At 40.8% G+C, this 22,461-nt stretch overlaps 1 protein-coding gene across 5 annotated transcripts in view; it reads left to right on the plus strand.

The window, feature by feature from the left end:
* LOC119852881 (cytochrome b5 reductase 4) overlaps positions 1-22,461 on the plus strand; it is a 93,309-nt gene that overhangs the window by 34,515 nt on the left and 36,333 nt on the right. For all 5 annotated transcript variants that reach the window (XM_038394865.2, XM_038394867.2, XM_038394868.2 and 2 more), the window contains one exon: positions 16,370-16,510. In XM_038394865.2, coding sequence (XP_038250793.1) covers positions 16,370-16,510 — 141 coding nt within the window. The remainder of the gene's footprint in view (positions 1-16,369; positions 16,511-22,461) is intronic.

The raw sequence follows: 22,461 nt of genomic DNA on the forward strand, positions 1-22,461 counted from the left end.
GTTTTGTGGCTTTAAATTGCATTGATTTGAAAGAAGCATACTGTGTCTACGGGATTCCCCATTTCTAGGGTTGGAAGAAAGGAAAGAGAATCTTGAAAACAATTTTAGTAGTCTCAGAATGAACACTTCTAAACACCTCTGATATAGTTTGCAGAAAAAACCTTCAAGATCCAACCCCCTGACTTTCATAACCCTAAAATTTGAACCCCTAAAAAAAACTTTTGAGTTTTTCTTCCCTTGACTTAGTCCTAAATAGCCCTTGCAATCTACCTACATGGTGGTAGTAAGTAGTGTCCCTTACTCTGAAATGCCCTGCTTTTGCTGCTACTTCTAAATGAGCAAACTATGATGTTAAAATAATAATGTGGGAAACTGGTACTTCCTTACAAAGGTAAGGAATTCTGTTCACTCTTATGAAAGGTAATCTCCCTGTCTTTGAGTGTAAAATTATCTGTGGGTATGCAAAACCATTTTTCTGAGAGAAACAAGTTTCCTAGAGAATTGTTGTTTGTACACAAATCTGAATCTAGACTTTCAGATTAATTAGTGATCAAGTACATAGACAGTAATGAGCAAACTTTGTGTACGAGGTATAGTAGTTCTTTGATGGGAAGATCTGATAAATGAAGTTGAAGTTTATTCAAGGCAGATTATTCCTAATTGAACAGGCTACAGAAATCCTTGATCAGAAGTGTAGTAAAGGAGACTCTCTGAATATGATCTAGCCAGTTATATAAATAATGCATCTTTTGATTTAATAGGGCTATGAAAAAGAAACTTTGTATACTAATAGAAATCTTCAGATAAAGAGATGGCTTCTTTGATGAGAAATATGGAGCCAAGAGACTTAACCCCTAATTCTGCAAAAACGTACCCAAATGCTTAAAGTTCTGCACTGAGGTGGGTTTTCAGGTCTGCGAGGCCACTTCGTTGCATACAACCACCTGCCCTCTTTCCACAAAGAAGTGGGGGAAATGTCTGGGAGGGGAGTGGGCATGGCCCTTGTGCATCTTTAATTTCCAGTGGAGCCAAGAGGGAAAGGTTCAGGGATTCTCAACTGGCTCCCTTCAGCCATCCCTCTCCACCAAATCTCTGCTTACACTCTTTCTTTTCTTTTTGAAAAATTACTTAATTCATATCTAAAACAATGTAAGTTTCTTTTCAGATATAACTGTAGGGATAAAATCTGTAGACAGATTGGGAAACAGTCATGAAGTCTTGAGATATTATATTTCATATTGGATTTTGTTTAAGATTGGTAGAATGCATTTTGATGGCGTTACTGGTGTGTTCCAGTGCAAGGGACCATATTGCTTTAAATGTTTCTATACTGTCATATAACTTGAATGAGAGAGCCTGTTTTTGGATGCAAGATTACTCAGTTAGGTAATGGTCTCTAAACATTGGTAGTGCGGTTTCCATTTATGCTGTCTCATTTTTTCCCAACTATTGTCTTGCTGTTTTTGTGTTTCCTGTTGATTACATCATGTAGTGAGGAGACATTTTCTTTCATAAAAAATGCTTTGGGTTTAATGGGAGAATTTTTCTAGTGCCATATAAATTTTAACTTACATTTCCATATAATATGTAAGAATTGTCTTGCTTTTGATTTGTTTCTGTAGCATTTACTTGTTTGAATTTTTAAGCAAGCTTCTGCTATGCTTTCAGGGTCTCTATATATAATATTTATTTTGTTGATTTAACTGTAGTGGGAATTGAGACTTGAGACTCTTGTTTGCACTTGTCTGATTTTTTTTTTCTAGTGGCTATTTACTTGTATGTATATTCATTTTAAATATCTATCTCTAAAAAGGGGAACAAGGACAATCCAGGGTATTATAGGCCAGTCAGCTTAACTTCAGCATGTGGAAAGATAATGGAGCACGTAATCAAGCAATCGGTTTGTTTAGCAACCGATTTGTCAAGAAAAAATGTCAAACCAGCATAATATCCTTCTTTGTTAGGTAACAAGCCTTGTGGATAGAGGGAAGTAGAAAATGTGATGTATTTATTTTAATGTAAGGCTTTTTATACTAGCTCACATGACCTTCTCATAAACAAACTAGGGAAGTATGTAGCCTAGATGAACTTACTGTAAGGTAGGTGCACAATTGGTTGGAAAACAGTACTCAAAGTAGTTATCGATGGTTCTTTTTTGAGTGATGTCCTTATGGGTACTCCATCGTAGGTGCAGCAGCACACCCTGCGCCTGGGATTGGAGATCTTCATCAGTAGTGCCCACTGGAACACACATGTGCACCTTTCCCTTCTTGCTGTGAGTGGGACGTATATACAGCACTGTGCAGTCTGACCACCCCCCAGTTGCTTCTCTACCGCCTTTGGTCTGGGACAGAATCCGCAGTACAGCCTGCTTCTCCCTTTGCCTCCTTTGATAGTGCCTTACCTGTTAGTTTTAATGTAGTTTAGTACTTTCTTCTTTTTCCTTCCTCTATATTAAAAAAAAAAGTGTGTTTTGTTTTCGCTTTGCCTTAATTGTTTAGCTTTTTGTTTCCTCATTTCCTGACCTTCCCGACCAGGCAGCCTTTTCCCCTCATCCATGGACAGGGGACATAGCTCCAGGGCCTGTCCGAATATCTCCGGTACTGGAATGAAACAATGGTCTAAAGAGCCTAATTGGGCAGACTTACAGCCCTCGGCACTGTCTCTTGGCTCTGGAGACCGAGACACCAAATTGGGAGCTATGGCAATGACAAAACTGCCGGCACCGATGTCTCTTTCGGCACCAACCAGGACCTCAGCACCCACAAAGCCATTGGCATTGAGCAAGTCCTCCGCATCAAGAAAGTCCTTTGCACGGAGCAAGACTTCAGCTCCACCTGTTGGCTGCTCAGAAGAATGTCTCTCTCGGCCCTGAGTGACGCACCTTCCTCCTCCCCAGGAATTCAGATACCCTAAAGACCTACTTGTATCTAACATGCCTGAGTCACCATTGCTCAGACACAACTTCTCCCCACTTCCACCCTCTTCTCCGGACACTTGACATTCTTCCTTTTTTCCCTTTCCCAGTGATAAGGAGGAGAAGAGGAGTGCTCCATCATGCCCTCTTACTCAAGACAGGTGCAAGCAACTTCCTCTGCATGTCTTCACTATTCACAGTCCATACCTGGACAAGAACCTTGGTATGGACCACCGTGGATGCAACCCCACATTCCACTCCCTCCACGTTGGCCATACTGGGACCTCTGGGCCATGTACAGGGCACAGTTCAGGAAGACTCTCGTGGAGCAAAGCTGGAGACCTACGCCTTTGCCTTTTCTATCAGTTTCTTGACCACCAGAGACTGAGCCTCCCCCAGTAACAGATGAGGATGAAGAAGAGGAAGCTCCACCAACACTATTTCTCCTCTTTCCCTGATAACCTTATCATAACTCCACCTTCTACCGCTGCTGACGACTTCAAACTTCATCTGGATTCCTTTTGGAGAAAGTGAAAGATGAGCAACATAAATTAACTTGATATCCTGCACACATCTTCCTCATCCAAAATAGCCCTACCTATTAACAAAGCTCCTGCTAAAGTGTTTTGGCAGAACCCAACATCTATCCCTCCCACCTGAAAACGGGCAGACAAAAAATATTATGCAAAAGAGATGGAATTTCTTCTCTCATCCCACTACGAATTCCTTAGTAGTTAATGTGGTACAAGAAAAAGGATGCCAATATGAACCTCAATCCACCCATCAGGACAGAGACCAGAAACTATTAGATTTATTTGAATGCAAGGCTTATTCATCTGCAATTCTCCAATTCTGCATCTCTAATTACGAGGCTTTTATGGCCAAGTTACAACTACTTCAACTACTCTAAGGTAGAGGATCTCTGCTAAGACTTTCCTGATGCCATGAAAGAACAATTCCAAGTGCTCATATCTGAGGGACACCTTTTAGCCTGTACAGTCTTAGAATTCTCTCTAGACTCGGGGGATACTTCTGCCCATTCCATCGCAACTGCAATAGTCATGAGGCGGCTGTCCTGGCTGCACCTGTCTGGTCTTCCTAAGGAGGTACAAACTAGTGTGGCGGGACCTATCCTTTGAGGACCCCAAATTATTCATGGAGCATATGAATGATTCACTCCGCTCCCTTAAAGACTCCTGAGCTACTCTCCGCTCTCTCAGCATTTACACATCAGTGCCAAAGAGACACCTGTAGAAATACCAACTTCCCCCATGATCACGGCCAGTGGCACTATGACATTCAACGCTGGTGACAAAATCCCCCTACCAAATGCAGACAGGCAACTCCTCAAGGAGCTACTTATCACACACCTCTAGCCAAACAACAGTTCTGAAGGTGTGGTTAAGATACCTTCTCCTGTTCCAGTCACACCAACCATCTTGACATCTCACCAGTTTGGCAACTGATTGGCTCCTTTCTTTCCATTATGAAGGCTAAATACCTCAGACTGGTGGGTTCTGGAGGTCATCAAGGAAGGATACTTCACCCCTTTCCTATCCTATCCTGGCTCCCACTTTGCCTCCCTGTCCCTTTTCAGGAACCCATCTCACTACCCCAGGAAATAGATCTTCTGCAACAGGGAGTCATAGAACTGGTCCCTTCCCAATACAGAGGGTTCTTACTCCCATTATTTTCTGATCCAGAAGAAATTTGGCAAGTGGTGACCAATCTTGGACCTTCAAAACGTAAAGTTAATCAAACTGCAATGCTTCAAGATGGTTACTTTGTCTGCCATTATTCCAGCATTGGAACAGGGAGACGGGTTCTCAGCCACTGATGCATCCAAGATGCATGTTTCCATATCACAATACATCTGCCCACAGATGTTTTCTTCAGTTCAGCATGAGCACTGACCATAATCAGTACAAAGTACTGCCTTTCGGACTGTCAACAGCCCATTGTGTATTTTCCAAGATCCTTGCAGTGGTTGCTGCCTACCTCCGCAAACAGGATGTCCTCATCTTTCCACACTTAGACGACCATCTCCTCAAGTCTCCATTTGCAACACACTCTTCATTCCATCTGCGTGACAATGGACCTTTTCACAAATCTCAGCCTTTGTGTGAACTTGGAGAAATCTACTTTAATGGTGGTACAATCCCTGGAGTTCATCAGGGCACAGTTGGATGTCATAGAAGCCAGAACCTTTCTTCCAGCTCACAGATTTTTGACCATTGTATACATGGTACGAGCCTGCCCCCAAATCTCTGTCAGGACATATCTCCAGCTACTCGGCCAGATGGCAGCGGCCACATTCATGGTAAAGTACGGTTACACATGTGATATCTTCAGGCATGGCTATGTACAGTATACATACCTCACAGACGCAGCCTGCACAAATTCTTAAGCATGCCAAGGAGGGCCAAGGACTTACTACCCTGGTGGACCCACCCAAGGACGTCTGTGTCAGGGTTCCTTTCCTTCAGCCCATGCTGATCATGATTCTAATAACTGATGCCGCCTTAATCAGTTGGGGAAGTGCACATTCACACTCATATAGTGCAGGGCAGATGGTCCTTAACCGAATACACCGTACACATCAACCTCCTAGGGCTATGAGCAATCAGAATGCCTGCCAACTTTTCTTCCCACTTATTACACATTGCACCATCAGAGTTGTGATGGACAATGTTGCCTCCCTGTTTTACAGCAACAGGCAAGGCAGAGTAAGGTCCTACTCTTCATGCTTGGCGGCACTGAAATTATAGAACTGTTGTATCCAACATGACATCACCACCTTGGCCACATACCTCCCTGGAAACCAGAACAGTGCTGAGTACTCATTGAGCAAGAGATTATCCCATAAGCACGAGTGGGAACTGGATACATGAATCTGTCAGCTCATCTTCAACTGCTGGAGATTCTATACACTATAGATCTTTTTGCCACACTGCAAAATTCTCGATTTTGCTCGAGAGCAGGACTGGGACATAGATCTCTGGGAGACGCATGCCTCCTCTCATGGATGCGCTACTGCTCTGTGCCTTCCCTCCCTTCACCCTTCTGTTTTGAGTACTCCACAAGATACAGGGGAACCAAGGGTGTGTCATCCTTATAACTCCAACATGGCCACGACAGATCTGGTATACTTAACTCCTTCGCATGATGGCATGCCAACCGAGCTCTCTCCATCAACTCAGTGAGTCCTTTCACAGGATGCAGGTTGCATCCTTCACCCTAATCCACAACTTCTCCACCTGAAACATGGCTCCTCCATGGTTCTGGGATTTGGAAATAACCTGTTTGGAAGCAGATAGACAGATACTCTTGATTAGCAGTTGCAACATGACACAATGTCATGGCAAAATGTCACATTTATTGTGAATACAGAAAGAATCATAGTAAGCAGTTAGTTATAGCTATAACATTCCATTCAGTTTCATATTTATTCACACATACATTCATTCATACACACACACACACACAGGTTCTGTAAGGTTATCATAGTTACCAGCCTTAGTTGCTGATGCCAAGCCACCAGCCAGGTGGCCTGGACATGAGGAGGTAGCAGGGCCTTGTCAGATGCACATCTGATGCTCCTGGAAGTTGGTTTGCAGAATGAGACCCCAAAGTTCTCACTTTCTAGAGTCCATTTTTATAGGAATTTCTTCCTATGCCAGTCTATGGGAATTGCTTCATCATGCTGTTGCTGAATCAATCAGCAGATGGCACATTCTTGACGGCTCCATGCTGTCAGATGTTATCTTGTTCTTTGGTTCTCCCATTCTTGAGGCTGTTGGGTGGATTCCAGTCTGCCCTCCGGGGGTCCTCTGGTTGTTTCCACTTGATGCCTTTTTCGGCCGATGGACACTGGATTCTTAGGCTGGCACCTCCCTGATCGTTCATTTATTATCCACACCAAGCATCAATCCACATACATCCTCTCTCTATTTTAATCGCAATTGTTAACGAAGTGAAATAAATGCAACAAAAGGGCGGGTAGTCTCTGTGTGCTGTTTCTGTTAGAGTATCGCTTTGAGTCTCTCTGTGTGTGTGTAGTGGTTTCAAAGCAATACTTTGAGAACAGACTCTGTCTTAGGATGTACTAACACAATTAGCATCTTGCAAGTTTCACACAGAGGGAGAGAAACGGTAAAAACAAGACCAAAAACCAAGAGACCTCTTAATTAGTAATACTCTGGAATTTAAATAAAGGGGAATCACTCATTTGTGATTTTAATACAGAACTTTAATATGATCCAACATAACAGAAATCTAAACAAGTCTGTGACAAACTCTTCAAATTTGCTGCAGAATTTTTTCTTCTTGTGTTGGTAAAACAGAGTCAAGTTAAATAGTTATAGTAATCTAGGAATTATGACAGGTAAACTTCTAAAGGGAACCAATTTACAAAAAATGTATTTCAGTATTTCCAAGAAAACACAGTTATACCTCAGGACTGATTGATACAGAGAAACGCTTCAAGAGAAATCCTTTGAGATTTTAAGACGTTTATTCCACCAGGCTTATTCCTCATTTTTTTTTTAAGACCAAGTGCTAGAGATTTTCTTGAGGAATAGTTATTTATAGGTGGTGACAATGCCCTCTTTTTTGTTAGTTTTTGTTCTATGTTGCAATGTAGGTGATATTTGAAGTCAAATGTTGTATGAAAGGTATGTTTCAGCAATCATCTGATACTTTAAAGAGAATCGATTGAATAATTAATTGATTTTAATCTTAACTGTAGTTAGGCATATCTTTCCATTAAAGTGTAAACAAAAAACTGAGGGCCATGATACTGGCATTCTGTTAGAACATATATTTGTAGAATAAAGGCAGCATGTACCCATTGAAATACACTTAGTACAGTGATAGAACATAGCAACTGTTCTATTCTTCCAGTCATTGAGACGTGATTTTCTTGTAGGTGGTTTTCTGGAAAGTGCATGGTATGGAAATCCACCCATCAGGAAATAGGTTGAGATCATCACAACATATTCATACTGCTTTGCCAGGCGGGAATCGAACGCAGGCCCCAGAGGTGATAGGCAAGCACTTTAACACTATGCTACTGACACCAACTTTATATAGAAGACTCTTTTAAAGAAACACTATTAGGCAAAAATCATACTTAGTAAAATATTTTTGTTACTTATTACTTAAATTAATCCATATTAAACCATTTAAGTAACTTTTAATCTTTAATGCTTTTTGTTTACTATTTGTACTTCGTTTAGTTTGGACAATGAAATTAGATTTTCTAGCTTCTTTTCCTGGTTCCCATACACTAGCACAGTGATAAGAAAAGGAGTACTTGTGGCACCTTAGAGTACTCCTTTTCTTTTTGCGAATACAGACTAACACGGCTGCTACTCTGAAACCTGTGATTAGCACAGTGATGCAACTTTTGTGGAAAATGCTGCAAAAAGCATTTAATTCAGTTTTTTTAAAAGTGTGAAACATTATGGCTGATCACCATTTCAAAACTGATAAATGTAAAAGTGTAAATTCATCTAGGGTCCTTTTAAAAAGACTCATTGCTGGGAATGGGCTGAGAAAATATTGCATATGCGTTCCTGGGCAGCTGGGACATATTTTCGTATATTTTAATTCCTGTTGACCACAACAATTAAAGTGACAACACTGTGTATACAGTGTAATTGTAGTGATGTCAATCCCAGGATATTAAAGACACAGGATGGGTGAGGTAATATCTCTTATTGGTGAGAGAGAAGTTGGTCCAGTAAAAGATATTACCTCACCCACCTTGTCTCTCTCTAACACTGTGTGTGTGTGTGTGTGTGTGTGTGTGTGTGTGTGTGTGTGTGGAACCCTGAATTAGTTGTGTTACAATCACAATTGTCATCACCTCAGAAAGTATGCAATAATTAAAACTCAAGACAAATCAAGTAGTATTTTATGAAATGTGGATTTTGTGTGTGGGTAGCTTAGACAGTGACATTATATAAAAATCCTTGTTTTCTGATGCAGAGTACAATTTTTGTTTTTATATAGTAGGAGTAAAAAAGGCTTCACAAAGCACTCTAGCATGGCAAGTTAGGAAATCATTGTAAAGTGGCTATGTAAATGTCAGAGCCAGATGCATCCTGGAAAAGCTGCCATACTGGCTAGGATCTTCTGACTAATTTTTACTGAGAGAAAATTTTAGCCACAACATGGCGATTCTCTACTCTTTTCCCTTCTTTCCTTCCTCCCTCATCTCCCCACTCTCTCTCAAGTGTACATAATCTTTATCTTCCACCTGACCAGCCACATCAAGAACTTATCTTGGTTTAATATTCTAGTCAAATACTGAGAAGAAACTTGTTGTTAGCCAGTTATTGCCCCTAATTCTTTATTACTTTCATGATTTTAAACAAAATCTTTCAGGACCTGAACAGACATTTTAGATTGAGTCATACTAATCGTGCTCTTGGCTTTCTCTCTTCTCCCCACATTTTGTTGTCACAGCTTCCCCGAAATGCAGTTATATACAAGGCTTGGTCTTGAGGAAATTCACTTGTATCTTCACTCCACCTTTGCTCCTTTTTGCTCCTCTCTTCAGAAAAGAAATCCTTTCTAGATATTCCACTGGAGTTGCAGTCTGTTACAACGTCTCCCTCCCACACAACAAACAAATTGAACTGATGTGACAGAGAATGTGAGGAGAAGAGGTTTTTTGGGATTTTTTTTAATTGCTTTTACACCAATGCTAGAAGTCTGGGTAACAAACAAGAACAATCGGAGATTCTCATGAGAAGGAATTTGATATAATTGGCATTACTGAAACCTGTTGAGACTATTCATACGATTGGAATGTTAAAATAACTGGTTATAACCTGTTTGGAAGGATACAGTAAATAAGAGGTGGGGATGGTGGAAGGGATGGATGGTGGAACTGGATATTGAACATACCACCTGTTTTGTGGTGTTAATAACTCAGAATCACAGGATCTTGAATGCATATGGATCACTGTGCTAGCTAATAAATCACAGAAGCGGGTACTGTTAAAAATTTGTCCCTTATTTCTAGTAAGGGCATTTAACCACTAGAACAACTTACCAGTGGTTTTGGTGGATTCTCCATCACTGGCAATCTTTAAGTCAAAATTGGATGTTTTTCTAAGAGAGAGATGCTGTAGTTCATCCAAGAATTAATTCAGGAAAGTCCCATGGCCTGTGTTGTGCAGGTCAGATTAGAGGATCACAAGGGTTCCTTTTGGTTTTATAATCTATTAATCAAATGGGAATTAGAAAGCAACCAATATAAATTGGAAGTTATGAAGAGTAGAAAACTGATAAAGGAAGCTAAAGACATCATGGAAAAAATCCTTGTCTGGCAGGGCTAAGGACAATAAGATAAGGCACAAAAGCAATCCCAGTGATAGTATAAACCCATTAGTTAGATGGAGATGATAAAACTGTTTAATGCAAAAATGTTCAATACATATATCTGGTCTGTATTTGGAAAGAAGGATGATATACTTGAATCTTATAAGGATGATTAAGTACTTTTCAGTCCATTAGTAACCAAGGAGGATATTAAACACCATCTATTAGAGATGAACATTTTTAAATTAGCAGGTCTGGATTACTTTCACCCCAGAGTCCCAAAAGAGTTGACTGAGGAGATCTCAGACTAAAGTTAACTTTGTTAAATCTTGGCGTATTGGGGAAATTCCAGAAGACTGGAAGAATGCTAATGTTTTATCAGTATTCAAAAGGACAAGCAGAATGACCTGGGTAATTATAGACTAGTTAGCCTGACATCAATCCTGGGCTAGGTAATGGAAACACTGATACAGGAAAAAAGAACAGGAGTACTTGTGGCACCTTAGAGTCTAACAAATTTATTAGAGCATAAGCTTTTGTGAGCTACAGTTCACTTCATCGGATGCATAGAATGGAACACACACACATGGGAAGTTACCATACAAACTGTGAGAGGCTAATTAGTTAAGATGAGTTGTTATCAGCAGGAGAGGAAAAAACAAAAAACACTTTTGTAGTGATAATCAAGATGGCCCATTTAGACAATTGACAAGAAGGTGTGAGGATACTTAACTTAAGGAAATAGATTCAATATGTGTAATGACCCAGCCACTCCCAGTCTTTGTTCAAATCCGAGTTAATGGTATCTAGTTTGTATATTAATTCAAGCTCAGCAGTTTCTCACTGGAGTCTGTTTTTAAAGCTTTTCTGTTGCAAAATTGCCACCCTTAAATCTTTTACTGAGTGGCCACAGAGGTTGAAGTGTTCTCCTACCAGTTTTTGAATGTTATGATTCCTGATGTCAGATTTGTGTCCATTTATTCTTTTGCATAGAGACTGACCGCTATACTTGCCTACATGCCTCCAGCTTCCATCCAGGACACACCACACGATCCATTGTCTACAGCCAAGCTCTAAGACACAACCGCATTTGTTCCAATCCCTCAGACAAAGACAAACACATACAAGAGCTCTATCAAGCATTCTTAAAAGTACAATACCCACCTGCTGAAGTGAAAAAAACAGATTTGACAGAGCCAGAAGAGTACCCAGAAGTCACCTACTACAGGACAGGCCCAACAAAGAAAATAACAGAACGCCACTAGCCATCACCTTCAGCCCCCAACTAAAACCTCTCCAGTGCATCATCAAAGATTTACAACCTATCCTGAAAAATAATTCCTCACTCTCACAGATCTTGGGAGACAGAGCAGTCCTCATTTACAGACAGTCCCCCAACCTGAAGCAAATACTCACCAGCAACACACACAACAAAAACACTGACCCAGGAACCTGTCCTTGCAACAAAGCCCGATGCCAACTCTGTCCACATATTTATTCAAGTGACACCATCATAGGACCTAATCACATTAGCCACTCCATCAGGGGCTCGTTCACCTGCACATCTACCAATGTGATATATGCCATCATGTGCCAGCAATGCCCCTCTGCCATGTACATTGGCCAAACCGGATGGTCTCTATACAAAAGAATGGGCACAAATCTGACATCAGGAATCATAACATTCAAAAACTGGTAGGAGAACACTTCAACCTCTGTGGCCACTCAGTAAAAGATTTAAGGGTGGCAATTTTGCAACAGAGACGCTTTAAAAAAAAGACTCCAACGAGAAACTGCTCAGCTTGAATTAATATGCAAACTTGATACCATTAACTTGGGTTTGAATAGAGACTGGGAGTGGCTGGGTCATTACACATATTGAATCTATTTTCTTAAGTTAAGTATCCTCACACCTTCTTGTCAACTGTCTATATGGGCCATCTTGATTATCACTACAAAAGTGTTTTTTTGTATGTTTTCCTCTTCTGCTGATAATAGCTCATCTTAACTAATTAGCCTCTCACAGTTTGTATGGTGACTTCCAACTTCTGTGTGTGTGTGTGTGTGTGTGTGTGTGTGTGTATCTTACTATATGTTCCATTCTATGCATCCGATGAAGTGAGCTGTAGCTCCTAAAAGCTTATGCTCTAATAAATTTGTTCGACTCTAAGGTGCCACAAGTACTCCTGTTCTTTTTGCAGATACGGACTAACATGGCTGCTTCTCTGAAAACTGATACAGGAATGAATAAAGGATTGAGAGTTGGCAGGGTGGACTTCCCCAAGGGAGAGCAGTGAAAAGTAGTAAATACTGGTGTAAAGAGTTGAGTGGAGATGATCATCAATGTAACAGCATTGGTGAGACTGATACTGGAATATTGCTTACAGTTCTGGGGCCCACGTTTTAAGAAGGATTTTTGAAAAATTGCTGATGGTGCAGAAAAGGGCCATAAAAATGATTCCGGGACTAGAGAAAATGCCTTATAGTGAGAGACTTTTAAAGCTCAATCTTTAGTTTAACAAAAAGAAGATTGAGAGGTGAACTGATTAGTGTCCAAGTACCTTCATAGGGAGAAAATACTGGGTAGTAAGAGGGCTCTTTAATATAGTGGAAAAGGGCATCACAAGAACCAATGGCTGGAAGCTGAAGCCAGACACTTTCAAATTAGAAATTAGGCACCCATTTTTAACAGTGAGAATGAATAACAGTGGAACAAACTGGCAAAGGAAGTGGTGGATTCTCCATCTTTTAGAATAAGGGTGGACCAACCCTCTAAAAGGGTTGGTAAGGGAGGGGAATCAGGGCTGGGGCTGGGGGCATGGGAGGAGGTCGGGGGGCAAGCTCTGGGCAGTGCTTATCTGAAGCAGCTCCCAGAAACAGTGGCATGTCCTCCCTCTGGCTCCTGTGTGGAGGCACAGCCAGGCAGCTCTGCACACTGCCCTGTGTGCAGGCACTGCCCCTGCAGATCCCATTGGCTGCAGTTCCCAAGTCAATGGGAGCTTTGGTGGAGGTGCTTGGGATGGGGGCAGCGTGTGGAGCCCCCTGGCTGCCCCTACACGTAGGAACTGGAGTGGGGACGTGCCACTGCTTCCAGGAGCTGTGCATAGTGGGGCAAGACCCCGATTCTGCTCTCCGGCTGGAGTGCTGGAATGGGGCAAGCCCCAGACCCTGCTTCCCAGAGGTAGCTCGAGGGCTGGATTAAAATGCCTGGAGGACTTGATGTGGCCCCCGGGCCGTAGTTTGCCTACTTCTGTTTTAGAGGTTTTCAAATCAAGACTTGGGCACCTTTCTGGAATTTTTTTTAGCCAAGCACAAATTACAGTGGTAGATAGCTGTGTGAAGTATAATGATCTGTGTAGTGCAAGAGGTCAGACTATAGCTGATTGAGGCCTTTTGGACTTTAAAATTTATTAACACAGACTTGGTGAGAGAGGAAGGTCCAACAACAGTGTAGTCTAGTAGTGCATAGGGTGCTGGATTGGGACTCGTGATCTGGGTTCTGTTCCTGGCTCTCTCACTGACCAGCTGTGTAGTCTTCTGTGCCATCCATTTTCTGTCTTGTTTTAGATTGTAAGAATTTAGAGTACAAAGTGTCTCAATATGGTCCAGAGCTCAGTTGAGGTCTTTGGGTGCTACTGTAAAATGAATAATAATCTTGGGATTAAATGCTGGATTTGGACCAAGATCTATCATCAGTTCCTAGTTTTGCCACAGGCTTTGTGTGACCTGAGGCATGAGCCACTGAGGGTATGTCTATGCTGCAATTAGACACCTGTGGCTGGCTTGTGCCAGCTAACTTGGCCTCACAAGGCTCAGGCTAAGGGGCTGTTTAATTGTGGTGTAGACATTTGGACTGAGTCTGCACCCTGAGCTCTGGAACCCTCCTTCTTCATAGGATCCTAGAGCCCAGTCTCTAGTTTGAGCCCAGACATCTACTCCGCAGTTAAACTGCCCCTTAGCCCCAGCCTCATGAGATTGACTCAGCTGGCACAGGCCAGCTCTGGGTGTCAAATTGCAGTGTAGACATACCCTTAGTCTGTTCCTGAGTTCCCAGTTTCAACACTGAAGTAATACTGCTTTCCCTCACAGGTCTGTTGTGAGAATAATATCATAAATGTTTGTGAGGAACTAAGATTCTGTGGCAAAAAGAGCAATTTAGCTATTTGAATACATGGGGGGGAAATTTCTTCAGGTTTTGAAATTGAAGTAGCGGTGTGAGCTTTCAAATAAGATTTAGCAAGCAGGTCATGCTCCCTTCAGATAATTAGGAATTTTGTGGCACAGTACTGTACTTAAAACTTGTCTGAAAACCATGTGATAAATGTAAATTTGTTTGTTCCAGATATTGATCTTTTGAGGTAATGTTAGCTAATCAGATAACACATGTAAATGAGTGCATTAAAAGTGTTTTGCGGTAAATTCCATGAAAATTAACTGAGAGGAAGTAAACAATTTTGGTCTCTATAATGTCACACTCAAATAAACTATTGCATTTTTGGGATTTATTATCTTAATGCAGAGCTTTCCAGATGCTTCTTATGAAGGTATACAGAATCTGTAAAATTCTTGGCATATATTGATGTCTTTCAGTGAACATAGTGATTTATTGTGTCTCCAGGAAAATATGGAGGCACTGACTATATCTCCATAGTTAACGTTGTAATGGGGCGTAAATTCGTGTTTTTCTTATATATAAATTTAGTGTGGAAACGTCGCTTGTGAGTTTTTGTACAACTTGAACTTTTGTGTATGTTTTAGTTTCTCTTCATACGCTTTTAATAGGAAGTATTCAAAATTGATCTCTTACTGCAGTTTGTGGAAGTTTCACTTTTTTGTTGTATCGCTAAAACAAAATTGTGTAACTGCACAAAAATTGATAGCTGCATCTTGAGTAGATCCTGATAAAGGACAGTTTTTGAAAATTTTTAGCATTACAAGTCACTTTTTGTCGTTTTTTCCTCATGATTGAAAATGTATACACAATGGGTAGCCAATGTTTAAAATCTTTTCTGTTGTGTGCATAAAATCTTGTCCATCAGATAAAATTCTTCCCCATCAGCCGCTACACCTTTCTAGAAGATTTTTATCCTACAAAAGAATGTATATGCAGTACTGACTGAGAAGGTTTTATGTGCTGGAATATAGCTGCTGATATCTTGCTGAACCTTGAAATGATCATTTCAGAATGTGAAACTCCTTTATTGCCTTTTCAAATAAAATGATGTAGGAATCCTGCTCATACACCCAAAGCATAACATCTGGAGTTTTCTTTTCACTCATCTATAGCAAGCTGTTATAGGATATATTAGATAGAAACCATGAAAAATATGTTCGATATCTCAAACATATTACATTTTAAGCAGTTTTCTATAGTGATGATCTCCATATTTATTGCTATATGTTAAAGTAACTCAGTGCAATAATGTATGGAGCAAAACACTATAGAAAATGGTGACATGTTTCAATAACAGTAATATGTAACTAGCAAATGAGACTCTAAATTAGCTTTATTACAAATTTTGAAAATTGCAGAGCAAACTGGATGGACAGTATCCTGCACATACGCTTGCAGGTATAATAGTATGGTCAGATGTTCTTGGCTCTTTTACACATATTTAATGCTCCTTGAAAATAAAGCAATTGGGGACATATGTATAGACACAGCTCAGCTGGAACAATTTGTTTTAAATGCTTTTACTTTAATCCAATAAAAATGTCCTTTTGCTATAAAACCCTTTTTCTGTTTAAAAGCTCTTGCTTTTACTACTTTTCAGTGAAATTTTCCGAGACCCAGAAAAGTACAGGCCTTTATCATTAGTGATCTGGATGACCTGTTCTGTAAGGAGGAAACGTGCTATATACTGTAATGGTAAAGTGCTTAGATTTAGTGGCACCAAGAGCTATATGAGGAGTTTTTCGGTGCTTGAAGGTTACATATAATTGTTGCATGTATTTACTTATTTTTAAATGAAAACTGAACACAAGTTTTGTATCTGTAGAAACCCCATAAAAATATAGTTGTTTTCTGAATACTTTTGCACGTCAGAGCCTAACTTGGATGCCTTACCAGGCGTATTAAAAAAACAAAAACCAAAAAACCTCTCAATTCTTCTCTTTTAGGGCTGTGCTACAGAAGGTGCAAACTGATTTCTAAGACAGAAGTCACCCATGACACCAAACTTTTCTGCTTAATGTTGCCACAGAGTACTCATCTCCAGGTTCCTGTTGGGCACCACATTTACCTCAAACAAATTATTGCAGGTAAGAATAGCTGAATCTATTCATTAACATTACTTAATAAAAGTGCTTTTTTTGGATCATTAGCATTGAGACAGACTTCTTGACAATATCTTGCAATATCCTTAATGAACTTTATTGAATTAAGGTAAACCTTATTGGGGTTCATTGTATTGAAAATGCAGTTGTGTTTCTGTTATTGTGGAATTATATGAATGTAACTTCTCTAGGAGAGTGACTAATGCAGTCTCTGGCAGGTATTAGAAACTTCAAAGGGGTTTTTAGATCAATATGTAGGAAGTGGATTTCCTAGGGGGGTACCTGGGGATAAAGGGAATGCAAATGACCCACTTCGAATCCAGCCTTTTGAAACTACTACCTGAGGAGGAAAACTAATTACCTGCCCTGGAAACTCCTGATCAAAGACGCCTGAACTGTATAAAGCAGTTGTTCTCCAAGTTTTGTATTGGTGACCCCTTTCACACAGCAAGTCTCTGAGTGTGACCCCTCCCCCCTTTATAATTTTTATTTTTAATATTTAACACTATAAATGCTGGAGCTGAAGCGGAGCTTGGGGGTGGAGGCTGACAGCTCACAACACCCCACATAACCTTGTAACTCCCTGAGGGATCACGACTCCCGGTTTGAGAACCCCTGGTATAAAGGGTGGACAAAACTTGCTATGAATGTGCTTATTCTGAGCTGATGCACCACAAAAATAAACCCCTTGGGTGAGGTTTGGAAGGACTGCTCCAACTAGAGTCCATGTCAAAGTTGGAGTGATCTCTGATAAGCTTATTAGCATTTGTGTAGGTTCTTTTATTGTTTTTAATGTGCTTTCTTTGTAGTGCTTTTACCTTAAGAATAGAATAGGCTTGCGTAGAAAGAACTGTGAGGTAACTTTTATAATTGTTGACAGAGAAAGCAAGCTACCTGTCTCTGCTAGGAATAACACAATGAAGCAGGGAAACTGTGCAGCTTGGAGATGCCCCCTCAGAAGGGTCTCCATTCTAGAAAAGAAATTGGCTGGGGAGCTGGAAGCCTGAGGCGGGATGCCCTTGCTGGATGGCTGTGGGAAAACACATGTGCAGGTGTCCTGAACTGTGACCAACAGAACTCAAATCCAGTTTTATTAATAAAATTAAAATAAAATAAACCAGCCTGTTAAATACCTGAAAAAAAGTCAAAGGAGTCAGTTAGTCTGTTCTTTTATATGAACTCTTTCCTTAACTGTACCATTTTGTTGCTAAAAGAAAAGGAGTACTTGTGGCACCTTAGAGACTAACAAATTTGCTGTTTGTCTGTTCCCATTGTCAGATATCCAGCATTCCAGTTAAGTAATCTACAAGTATCTATTCTAGAGAGGGTTTGGCATTGAGTGCTTATGTAACTTCCCTGAACTAAGAGGTATTCAGTTCTTTTAGTTAATGGATGAAAATAAATGACTCCTTTAATTGGAAGAGTAGCAGTAGGGAGCACAGAACAGCAGTTGCTGGTGGCCCTATGATCTCTGTCCAGCAGCACCCATCTTTCTCACCATGGAGGCATACGTTCATTACTAATGAAAGGTACATATTGAGGGGGTAGACAGCCTCTATCTTCAAGTACCGCTAGCAGCAGTTGGGGGTTATTTCATTCTACCTGTGGGTCAGCTACTTTAAAAAAATCAGACCTGAAGGAGAGGTACCAAAGCAACTAATGGTAGCTGTAACATCAGCTGAAAGAATACGAGGCTCAGAGCCTGTATCATCTTTTCCTTTCCCCTTTCAATATCTGCTTGCGATAGCAGAATCTGGAAGTCACAGCCTTTTCCCTACCCAAAAAGGGGAAAGGAAGATAAAAAGGCAAAAAGCTCCAAGTGGCCTGTTGGTACTTTGTAGCCAATTAGGCAACCAAAGTAAAGGGGCCAGCCTATTCTTGGAACACCTGTTGTTCTGTGCTCCGTATGTAAAAGTTGCACCTGTAAATACTGAATCAAAACATGGGTAAAAGTAGCCAGAAAACACAAAACAACTAGTTAAAATAGAAAGTAGTTTTTCATTCCAGCCCTAGATGCTTATTCTCAGATTGGCACAAAGATGTGGAAGATGGAGCCCTTAACCCTGTCTGATCATCTTTCAGGGTGCTAAGAGATGGACAAACCTCTTAGATCGAATGGGTTGTCTGGCAAATGTAAATAAAAAAATTAAATTTTAAAAAATAGATGCAGAGTCATGCATTGTTCGCAAAGTTTGTGAAGCTAACATCACTTATGTGGCTGTACTGAGCCTTCATGATGTCAAAGATGGACAATCAGATGCATCCTGCAGATCTAATATGTGGGCGGTCTGGATTCTGAAGCAGGCAAAGGAAAACAGCAGGATTGCTTTCATCTGCTATCCATTACAAGGCCTCTTACAAGGATTAAAAAGGATTAAAATCTTGCAAAGTCAAGTGTTCTTAAGTTAGGAAGTGCCAGAATGAATGTTGTGTGCACGGAGTCTTAATTGGCCACTTGTGTGTCTGCGTTATGACACAGGCCTGGTCTACGCTAGAAAATTAGGTTGACATATGATGTCTCTCAGGAGTGTGAAAAATCCTCATTCTCGAGAGACGTAGTTATGTCAATTTAAGTCCCTGTATAGACAGTGCTAGAATCCCTCCCATCAGCGTAGATGGTGTCTACACTGAAGCACTGCAGTGTTTTAAGTGTAGACAAGCCCACAGTCTTCACATACTTTTTTTTTTTTTTTTTTTACCCAGGATCCATGGTTCATTGAGTGCATAGGGTGGAGTTGCTCTAGGGATGAATCAAGGTTGCGAAGTGAAGGCTGTTGTCTGTAATACCTGTTACATTTGTTACAGAAGTTGGAATTGTCAGGCAAGAGTTAAAATTTAGCTAACAGCTAAAACAGAAACCTCAGATTAAGAAAAAATGTTTCAGTAGCCCAAGGACACTAACAACTGTAAACACTAGATAAACTTATATGGTCAAAGGTCCGCCCAGTAACTCAGCTCCTAGAACAGAAGAAACACTCCCTTCACAGCCCAATGGCTATCTGTAAGCACTCATCCCTAACCCCCACCCCTCTCCACCTCTTTCCCCTGCAAGATAGCCATAAATACTTATTATAATCAGGACAACCTCTATACGTATGTACTATTCTTATTTTTATCTTTGTTCAAAGTTTTCTTAACTTAAAACAATGTCTGTCTCTGTATGTACAAATAAATGCAAATAAATTAATTTAAAAAGTATAAAACTGGCCACTATGGCACCATATTTTTAAAGCTGATTATCAGTCTTCCCAGTACTGTGAATAAACCCCCTTCAGTATTGTTTGTGCCTGCCTAATTCTTCGGGGGGGAATCTTTTTGCCTAACAGAAGGCTTGTACTGAATGAGGCAGGGGACTGCAAGAAGAGAAAGGGAAGTTGAATGCCACCCTGGAGACTTGGATTGTATCCCTGCCTCTGCCACAGAGTTGTCATGTGATGCTCAGCAAGTAAAGTACACCAGACTTTTCATAGGTAGTGAATCTGTGTGCAAGTAGAGGCTGCATAATAATGCATAAGCATCGGGGCCAAATTAAGGCTGCAAAGACAATGTTCGCTATGGCATTTCCTAACTTTAGTGCTTGACTTTGTTCTCCTTATTAAATCCTTAACTTTGTACTTCCTACTTTTTATGTATTTGTTGATAGAGAGGAACTTTAAGTAATGTTAATGAAATATTTTTTGAATTTCTTTACATTTTAAGAGAGAGAATCTTTTATATATGTGCTATTTAAATAATAAAGCACTTACTTGTTTTAAGAAAAGGAGTACTTGTGGCACCTTAGACTAACAAATTTATTAGAGCATAAGCTTTCGTGAGCTACAGCTCACTTCATCGGATGCATTTGGTGGAAAAAACAGAGGAGAGATTTATATATACACACACACACACACACAGAGAACATGAAACAATGGGTTTATCATACACACTGTAAGGAGAGTCATCACTTAAGATAAGCCATCACCAGCAGCAGGGGGGGGGGAAGGAGGAAAACCTTTCATGGTGACAAGCCGGTAGGCTAATTCCAGCAGTTAACAAGAATATCAGAGGAACAGTGGGGGGTGGGGTGGGAGGGAGAAATACCATGGGGAAATAGTTTTACTTTGTGTAATGACTCATCCATTCCCAGTCTCTCTTCAAGCCTAAGTTAATTGTATCCAGTTTGCAAATTAATTCCAATTCAGCAGTCTCTCGTTGGAGTCTGTTTTTGAAGCTTTTTTGTTGAAGGATAGCCACTCTTAGGTCTGTAATCGAGTGACCAGAGAGATTGAAGTGTTCTCCAACTGGTTTTTGAATGTTATAATTCTTGACGTCTGATTTGTGTCCATTCATTCTTTTACGTAGAGACTGTCCAGTTTGGCCAATGTACATGGCAGAGGGGCATTGCTGGCACATGATGGCATATATCACATTGGTAGATGCGCAGGTGAACGAGCCTCTGATAGTGTGGCTGATGTGATTAGGCCCTATGATGGTATCCCCTGAATAGATATGTGGACAGAGTTGGCAACGGGCTTTGTTGCAAGGATAGGTTCCTGGGTTAGTGGTTCTGTTGTGTGGTGTGTGGTTGCTGGTGAGTATTTGCTTCAGATTGGGGGGCTGTCTGTAAGCAAGGACTGGTCTGTCTCCCAAGATCTGAGAGAGCGATGGCTCGTCCTTCAGGATAGGTTGTAGATCCTTGATGATGCGTTGGAGAGGTTTTAGTTGGGGGCTGAAGGTGATGGCTAGTGGCGTTCTGTTGTTTTCTTTGTTGGGCCTGTCCTGTAGTAGGTGACTTCTGGGTACTCTTCTGGCTCTGTCAATCTGTTTCTTCACTGCAGCAGGTGGGTATTGTAGTTGTAGGAATGCATGATAGATTGACAGAGCCAGAAGAGTACCCAGAAGTCATCTACTACAGGTCAGGCCCAACAAAGAAAACAACAGAACGCCACTAGCCATCACCTTCAGCCCCCAACTAAAACCTCTCCAACGCATCATCAAGGATCATTGGCCAAACTGGACAGTCTCTACGTAAAAGAATGAATGGACACAAATCAGACGTCAAGAATTATAACATTCAAAAACCAGTTGGAGAACACTTCAATCTCTCTGGTCACTCGATCACAGACCTAAGAGTGGCTATACTTCAACAAAAAAGCTTTAAAAACAGACTCCAACGAGAGACTGCTGAATTGGAATTAATTTGCAAACTGGATACAATTAACTTAGGCTTGAATAGAGACTGGGAATGGATGAGTCATTACACAAAGTAAAACTATTTCCCCATGGTATTTCTCCCTCCCACCCCACCCCCCAGTGTTCCTCAGATATTCTTGTTAACTGCTGGAATTAGCCTAATTGCTTGTCACCATGAAAGGTTTTCCTCCTTTCCCCCCCCCCCCCCCCCCGCTGTTGGTGATGGCTTATCTTAAGTGATGACTCTCCTTACAGTGTGTATGATAAACCCATTGTTTCATGTTCTCTGTGTGTGTGTATATAAATCTCTCCTCTGTTTTTTCCACCAAATGCATCCGATGAAGTGAGCTGTAGCTCACGAAAGCTTATGCTCTAATAAATTTGTTAGTCTCTAAGGTGCCACAAGTACTCCTTTTCTTTTTGCGAATACAGACTAACACGGCTGCTACTGTGTTACTTGTTTTAGAGCTTCTACTTTGGAGAGTTCATTAATAGCAGTTTTTGAGTCCCATGGGGATTTCCAAAAATCTGGGCTTTTGGGGACTTTTATTTCATCTTATACTGGAAAGAGTAATCTCTTTGTAATGTTGTACTGGTTTTGGTACTTTGGGGGTTCACCCAGACCGGTAAGGGATTGTCATCACCTACTCTGTAACCTTGAGTGCTTCTGTGCTGTACAGTTTTGACTCAGAGCAGTCTGGTTACCGTACAATGACCAGCCTGGTTAATCCTTGTAGCGTGACACCAACAATCCTGACTCTATC

This window comes from Dermochelys coriacea, chromosome 3, assembly GCF_009764565.3.
Source record: "Dermochelys coriacea isolate rDerCor1 chromosome 3, rDerCor1.pri.v4, whole genome shotgun sequence".
Taxonomy (NCBI): domain Eukaryota; kingdom Metazoa; phylum Chordata; order Testudines; family Dermochelyidae; genus Dermochelys; species Dermochelys coriacea.